At 40.9% G+C, this 8,237-nt stretch overlaps 1 protein-coding gene across 1 annotated transcript; it reads right to left on the reverse strand.

Moving 5' to 3' along the window:
• Positions 1 to 1,274: 1,274 nt before the first annotated feature.
• On the reverse strand, positions 1,275 to 2,780 carry LOC136316692 (germ cell-less protein-like 2). The gene has a single exon (XM_066248726.1). It carries the CDS (start codon positions 2,778 to 2,780, stop codon positions 1,275 to 1,277), a length of 1,506 nt encoding a protein of 501 aa, XP_066104823.1.
• Positions 2,781 to 8,237: the final 5,457 nt, after the last annotated feature.

Raw genomic sequence — 8,237 nt, forward strand, 5'->3', positions numbered from 1 at the left:
TTGATAACCCCCAACCTTGGGCTTTCAATATGTGTAATGATGTAAGTATTTGTTCATGTACTTATGGCAGTCATATTACATGTCCTGAGAGGGACAATATGGAATGGTGTGAGATTTCCCATTTTACTAAGATTACCACACAATTTAAAACGTATGTTGATTTCTTAACCTTTCCACTGAATATTTTCAGACTACAGATCACCTCGGGGACCTGACAGCATAGAAAGTAAATACGGGAAACTAATGTAAACCCAAAGGAAGACAGCAATGGCGGCCACAAAAGACAAAATCTACAAGACATACAGAAAACACATAATGAAATAGGAAAAGTAATTCCTTCCCTATCAGTAAATATCTTAAATATAAATGCCCTAAAATCCCTATTGAAATGACAGAGATTTTTAAAATGGATTTTAAAAATGATTCTTCAATATGTTTCCTATTAGAGAAGCACTTTAGATCCAGGGACATTATATTATATATGATATTTTATCACATATAATCAGGGACATTATCATTATATATGATATTTTGTCACATATAATTTCTAACATAGTTACATACTATATCATAGTATTATGTTAATATCACATATATATGATTATGCCATCTGTATATAGTCTTGGGTCTGTTTTCTACTCTTTAAGTGTGAAAAAATGTATACTTTTTTTTCCAGGTAAAAAGTCACCAATTTGAGTTTTGCATACCATAAAGTAAATGGGCCATGTGGCAAATTTTTGTAAAATAACACTAAATTATAGAGTATGTAATGTTATAAAACCTGAGATTGTCTGGCTATTTAAAACTATACATTACAGAGTCCAAAAGAATCCCTAATCTCCGGTTTCACCTCATGCCAACTCTCTCCTGTACTATGGCTACAATCAAAGCCACGTTTGCACAACAATTTCAGCAAGGAAGACCATTCCATATTTTATTTCGATATTAGGGTACGAATTTATGTCAATTTTAAGGTATTTGTTATTCCTTGGAAATGTCTCTTATTCGCATTTGGAGCTTTTCTGTTGCTGATACATGAAAAGAGATGACAGCGTAGACGACCAATAGGTTTCACAGATTTTTATTGGAATTAAATTGTTTGTTCTTAAACCCATAGAAGTAAAATGAAGATAGTCCTCTGTGATCATTTCTGCATTTGAAAGGTTTTTATTTCTGTTATTGGTCACCTTTATCATGTGTAACTGTAGGGCTATTAGATGAAATGAAACATCAGGAGTTTTCAAAATGTGACTATATCTGTATTGAGAAGATGATCAATTTTCTGGGTTTTCTAATGGCATAAACAGAAAGTTACAGAATATATAGCAAGGAAAGCTAAGAGCTGTGCTATCCAATTCCATTACCACTTTTTCCTCATCATTTTGAATGGTTAGTATTTGATAACCAGTTGTTTTGCTGAAACTTAGGTTTCCGCTAGAGTCAAAATGAGCCAAAGTGAGTCTGAATGCAATCTTTCTTAGAGGGTATGAACAAACTGAACCATCACCTGAGTGAGTGAAAGTATGTTGCTTGAAAATTATATAATTCCTGGTAAAGATAACACATAAGGGAAAGCAGAAGTTGCTAACTGACCACCTCCAGGCGTATTCTCCATCTGTGACAATCATTTTACCGCACCTCATGCTACCTTTTTCAAATTCTCTTTCATTGGTATAGCGGGGCCAGATTTCCCTGCATAGTTTTGCTCTAAGCCAGGTAAACCATTGCTGTTTGAAAAGAGATGATAACCATTGTGAAGGAATCAGAGCATCTCGCTCAATAACTCTTATGGAGACCTGGCCACAGATGATATGCTGAAACCTCAAGTTTTTAAACACTGGTTGAAATGCTATGCCTCTTTCGGTTTCAAGGAAGGCGATGTTACCAACATGTTCTTTGTGCCTGAAAAACCAGTTGTTTGCATTCACTAAAAGCTGACTTGTTGTTCCGTTCCATGTTGGGTTAAGACGAAGGAACATCCACTTTTTCACTGTGGTATACACATCTATTTCCTTTTGCATTACTAGTAAATTCGAAGAAGAAATAAGCTGATTCATGAGATCTATACTGAGTTCCTTGAAAAGTTCCACACTTGGATGTGTCATCAAATTGTGAAGAAGCCATTCAAAGCACCTTGTCTTTACAGACTCTAACCCATAGGTTTCTGCTGCTGCATAATAGCCACATACAGTTTTCTCATTAATTGTTTCCTTCATGTTCTTATCACACTGATAAAGTAAGTCCTCTACTTGAAGCAGACAGGCTGCTGCCAAAACTCCTGGAACCTGAAGGGGCTCCCTGAAGACATAGTCATGATTGTACAACGAGCCTAGTGCAAAGTGCAGGGAGTCGACATCTATGTTAGGGTCATTAATCTCCAGGTTAATAACATCTTCCTGAGATTCATTCCCAGAAGCTCTCAACATAGTTGCAAAGTAGCCTGACTGACATAAAAATATTTTGTGTAAACACCATTCTTTCCCCAGAGCGCGGATTTTAATATCACTGCTGTCCCCATTCAGAAATAAAGTTTGGTAAGCATATTCAGATGCGAGCTTAACTTTTTTATGATGGTTTCGGCTCACCAGTTGCTGTAGATTGTCTTCTGGGTCTAGGTGACTGCGGCTATTCTCGGACTCTGGGCCCAAGGAGGGACTGCGGCGCCTTCGCTTATGGTTGTCAGATCCATAACTGGTGCCTGCCTGAGCTCCTGGCTCAGGACACGGATCCGCTATGCCTGATTCCCTCCGTCTCAGGAGCTGACTGCCCACGGACCCCATAGATGAAGTCCCGCAGATCCTCTGAGGACACTATTGCAAAGACTTCCTTGCCATGATATTGCATGTCCTGTCACATCTGCCTAAGCACTAGTCTCCCTGGGACCCTCTGACAGTTCTAAGCATCACAGAAGCAGCCCTAGAATCTTTATCATTCGCCCCGCCCCTCTATCCATGTGGCCCCGCCCCCTGCCTCCAGTTTTCCCAGGAGTCTGGCCCCTTTGGCAGGGCTCCAACCTCCAGGCTATCCTTGAGAATGTTTCTCTGTAAGGGAAATGGATGAAACAAAGGCTTTTGCTCAGAGTGTTACAGATTGTTAACACATTCACACTCCCAATGTCAGCTTGAGGGAGAATCCAATGTTAGCAGTAGTGAACACAATCATTTACCTACAACTTGTAGCGATTTAAAAAGGTGAACAGTGGTATCTCATTCTTTTATTTGCTTTGGACTACTAGAGTGTCGAGCTCTTTAGAACTTTCTGACACATAAATCCATTCCAGTGTCATTTTACAGTTTCTCTCTCTCTGAGTACCAGCTTTTTCTAGATGAGCTCTGGTTCTTTTCTTTGGAAAAAGACATTTGGAAATGAAGATCTGGGTGCTATATGTGAGTATCTGTACTAAGGTGGCATCCTTCTGGACCCTCCTGTTGGAGGAAACTGTGACATCTGCTTTTTCTGACGATATGGGAGGAGCTTTTCTTGTTGCATTCTCATTCACTTCCCTCCTCCTGTCCAGCTCATCAGTGTTCACACTACCTTACACTTATATGAGTTCACCACGTAGTCCTCTTGCCTTGTCTTTGTCACTATAGCTTCTACGTGGAATTACCTTACTTCACGGCCTGCGTGGCAAACACATATCCGTATTTTGATTGTGTTTAAGCATATCTTCTCTATTGTGGTAAGGAACCAAAGAATTGTGAAAATTATTATTAATACTTTTGGAGAAAGGGTTATGTTCCTTGCCCCCTCCTTTCTGTAGTGAATGAAATGATAGGAATGTGGGAGTTTCCTGGCTTACAGGGACATACTATATAAGAAACCCCCTTTACTAAGAAGCTTAAAAGGCATTTTATAATTTAGGCTAAGCATACAGAGAGATTTTGTAGATATGATTTTTATACATGTGTGTGATTTACACCAGCTCAGGATGGACTACAGTATATTGTGAATGAACGGGTTTAGTACTAGGTTTTGAATGAAAATAGAAAGAAGATATGGATTCCCTCCCTTTCCCACACCTGTGAGGAAGAAGGTAAACAACTAGCCAGGTGCAGAGGAAGGGAGGAAAGATTAAGTGGCCTTTTCCTTTCCTCTTTCTTTTTCCTTAATGCAGGGGTCTCAAACTCGCGGCCCGCGGGCCTCATGCGGCCGGCCCACCAATTTTGTGCGGCCCGCAGACTGGCCTGCAGATTAATCCACGAAGTTTGATTAGTCTGCGGGCCGCACAAAATTGGTGGGCGGGCCGCACAGCCGCGAGTTTGAGACCCCTGCAATGGGTGATTTGCAAACGTTTATGTTCTCACATCAGGTAAGTCTTAAGAATTCCAGTTTTAAAGACAAAAGGCAAATTATGGTTCTGGATAGAAATTTTTTTTGTTGTTTGTTTTTGTTTTTTTTTGTTTTTTTTTTTTAATTCATTTTAGAAAGAAGAGAGAGAGAAAGAAGGGGGAGGAGCAGGAAGCATCAACTCCCATATGTGCCTTGACCAGGCAAGCCCAGGGTTTCGAACCGGCAACCTCAGCATTTCCAGGTCGACGCTTTATCCACTGCGCCACCACAGGTCAGGCCGGAATTTTTTTTTTGCCATCACTTGATAACTCCCAAACTTGGGCTCTCAATATGTGTAATGATGTAAGTATTTGTTCGTGTATTTATGGTAGTTATATTACATACCCTGAGAGGGACAATATGGAATAGTGTGAGATTTCCCATTTTACTAAGATTAGCTTACAATTTAAAACATATGTTGATTTCTTAACCTTTCCACTAAATATTTTCAGACTGCAGTTCAACTCGGGGACCTGACATCATAGAAAATAAATAAGGGGAACGAAGGTAAACACAAAGGAAGACAGCAATGGTGGCCACAAAAGACAAAATCTACAAGACATACAGAAAACACAAATGAAATAGGAAAAGGAATTCCTTCCCTATCAGTAAATACTTTAAATATAAATGCCCTGAAATCCCTAATGAAATGACAAAGATTTTTGGAATGGAATTTAAAAATGATTTTTCAACATGCTTTCTATTAGAGAAGCACTTTAGATCCAGGGACATGCTATATAATATCATTATATATTGTTGGAATCCATGGGAGTCTGAAAGACCAGAGTAACAGGCTTTATTGAGAGGAAAAAGGAACCCTGCCGGGCACTTCTTGGGGAAGATCAGCACAGGTTACAGACTAGAGGGGAAGTATATAGTGTTTGGGAGAGCCTGAGGGGATTCTGAGGCAAAAGTTCTGGTATATTCCCTTTTATGGTTTTAGGATTTCAGCTTTTGGAATGCTCCTTCTTGGGGCAGGTTGACCAGATTCCTGGAATTCCTCTGTTGCAGGGGCGATAGTCCAGTAAAGGTGAGGTCTGACAGATAAGCGGAACATCAAGAGAGCAGTTTGGAATAGACATATCTATCATTTCTCAACTCTGTGGTTACATATAAAAGAAAAGCAGTTGTTAATTTTATAATATACGGTGAGGGGTGACGAGGAGAAAGAAGAGAAAAAATTTGAAAATTCTTCCTCTTCTGGATAGAACTCAAGAAGGGAACCTTGCCAAGCCAAGTCCCTCATCCAGTTAAGGAGGTCGTCAATTTTCATGCTGTGAGGTTTGAACCAGGTGATGTCCTCGAAAACCTGAGTGAGGAAGTAAAAATTTTGCAAGGTGATAATTGTGAATTGCTTGTTGCGAGTGCCAAGTGGACAGAGTGACATGGTGCTACACGGTCTCCTGGATGAGCCTCATGAGACGTGCTGGTCTGGTTCCTCTCCAATGGGAGGACATGTGGAGATTTTTAGAGACAGGGAACCTGTTGGTGTAAGTAAATTTTCGAAGGACTGACTATATGTGGTTTAAAAGGAAGGGGGGTTGGAGAACATTCAGTAGGGAAATTCTCGGGCTGAGGGGCGGCTTCTTCCTGCTGACTTCCCTACCTATTTGATATTTCCCTCGTGAAGTTCTCCTTGGGGTAATGGGGATAAGAGTGTAGGAGCAGTTGATTGTAGGTAATCCTAGAGATTTCTCTCATCCAGGCCTGTAGGAACTTGATAAAGAAGGAGGCAAGTATTTGGATACGGAGGGTTATATACTGTGTGTGTGTGTGTGTGTGTGTGTGTGTGTGTGTGTGTGTGTGAAAGTTCTTCCATGGTAAGTTATCGATATTTTTTCCTGGCAGCCCTAGAGAGAGCAGTTAGCTTGAGCTAAAAGAAGTGTTTCATGTTTATTTGTAGGCTCTTCTTCAGCCAAGAAGACCCAGCGATGTTGTCCCCTTACTATGTGAAGCGTAAAAAGACTGAGAAGCGTTAAGAGGTGAATGCTATTCATTCTCTTAGTTCTTCAGGCATATGGGAGCGCTTTAGGGTTAGGGGACCTGTAGAGGTTGAAAAATACAATTTAGGAGGTTTGCTGCTAATAGGGTTTCAGATCTTTCTGTTTTGCGAGGGCAGGTTTCAGGGTTGATGTGTAGGTTTAGGGAGATTTTTCCAACTTTCTGATTGGCGAAGGTCTGCATGTGGTTCTGTAAGAAACTAGTGAACAAACATAAGAGGCAGGGTCTAAAAGTCAGAAAAATATAGGAGAGTGAGTGGACCAATGAAAGGCAATAGTCAAGACACCCAGTTTATGTGAAACCACTGATTCCATGTTTACGAATTTTCTGGGCTTCAGAGAGAGAGATTGGGAATAAGACAGGGCAGTGGCCAGTCCCCCTGCCCCTAGACCTGCTTTTGTAGAGATTTCTAAAGCAATAAGAAGAGGGATTACTTGCACAGCTCGTTTGGTCCTTAGATTGACGGGTAGTGTATTAGGAACTGGAAGAGGCTCATGGGGTGGGATTAGGTTGATATTTGGGGTGAGATAGATTAGGGTACAGGTTTCTGTCCAATTAGTAGGGGATACATATAGGTGTTGGTCCCACACAAGTAGAAAGCCTTTGATTGGGTGAGGCAGGTTGAGAGGTGAATAGAGAATAGAAGGACAAGGGGTCGGTTTTGTTTCTCTGTTTCTGAGCTCCAGATGGTCAGGGTGGAGGAAAGAGTCTCCCCATAAGTGGGGAGAGTAGAGGATTGTTAGCTAGGGTGATTGATTAAACGTTCTTTGAAAAACACGTTTTCTGATTGTTCAAATTCTTTTTTTTCTGTACAAACTTCCTACAACCTGCACAAACCTTCTACAACTTACATAAACCTTCAACTTTCATACACTTTCTTATCCAGAAATAACTGGCCTTCATAACAACTTGCTTTTTCCTTTTTCTTTCAAAAGTATTTCTATACCTTATACCTTCTATTATCAAAACCATACAATTTTTTTCTGGTCAGAAATATTCATTTAAAAATTTTTTACCTTGCCTTACCTGTGGTGGTGCAGTGGATGAGACATCGACCTGGAATGCTGACGTCGCTGGTTCCAAACCCTGGGCTTGCCTGGTCAAGGCACATATGGGAACTGATGCTTCCTTCTCTTCCTCCCATCTCTCTCTCTCTCTCTCTCTCTCTCTCTCTCTCTCTCCCTCATCTCTCTAAACTGAATAAATAAAATATCTTAAAAATCATAGAATCTTTAAAAAAAATTTTAACCTTTCTTTTTTTAAATTTTTTTTATTTTTATTTTATTCATTTTAGAGAGGAGAGAGAGGAAGAGAGAGAGACAGAAAGAGAGAGAAGAAAGGGACAGGGGGGGAGGAGCTGGATGCATCAACTCCCATATGTGCCTTGACCAGGCAAGCCCAGGGTTATTTTTGAACCGGCGACCTCAGCATTTCCAGGTTGACGCTTTATCCACTGCGCCACCACAGGTCAGGCTTTAACCTTTCTTGACAATTAAGTTGACTTTCTTTTTATCCTAGTTTCCCTTTTCCCAAAGCCTGATTAAAAGAGTCCTTAGTTTTTCATATATTTGCCATACGTAGACCAACCAGCTTCAGGTATGTGGTTGGCAGGGGTCCCCAAACTTTTTACACAGGAGGCCAGTTCACTGTCCCTCAGACCGTTGCAGGGCCACCACATACAGTGCTCTTCTCACTGACCACCAATGAAAGAGGTGCCCCTTCCGGAAGTGCAGCAGGGGCCAGATAAATGGCCTCAGGGGGCCACATGCGGCCCACAGGCCGTATTTTTGGGACACCTGGAGTAAGGCATGCCGTTTTTCCATTTTAGTAGCAGTGGAAGTTGTCAGAATTACAGTGTGTGGACCTGTCCACATGAAAGTCAGTGCCTGGGTGATGTAATGCTG

This window comes from Saccopteryx bilineata, chromosome X, assembly GCF_036850765.1.
Source record: "Saccopteryx bilineata isolate mSacBil1 chromosome X, mSacBil1_pri_phased_curated, whole genome shotgun sequence".
Lineage (NCBI taxonomy): Eukaryota > Metazoa > Chordata > Mammalia > Chiroptera > Emballonuridae > Saccopteryx > Saccopteryx bilineata.

Bases quoted from the DNA above. Each gene is read 5' to 3' on its own strand.
- LOC136316692 (XM_066248726.1), bottom strand. From the start codon at position 2,780: ATGGGGTCCGTGGGCAGTCAGCTCCTGAGACGGAGGGAATCAGGCATA.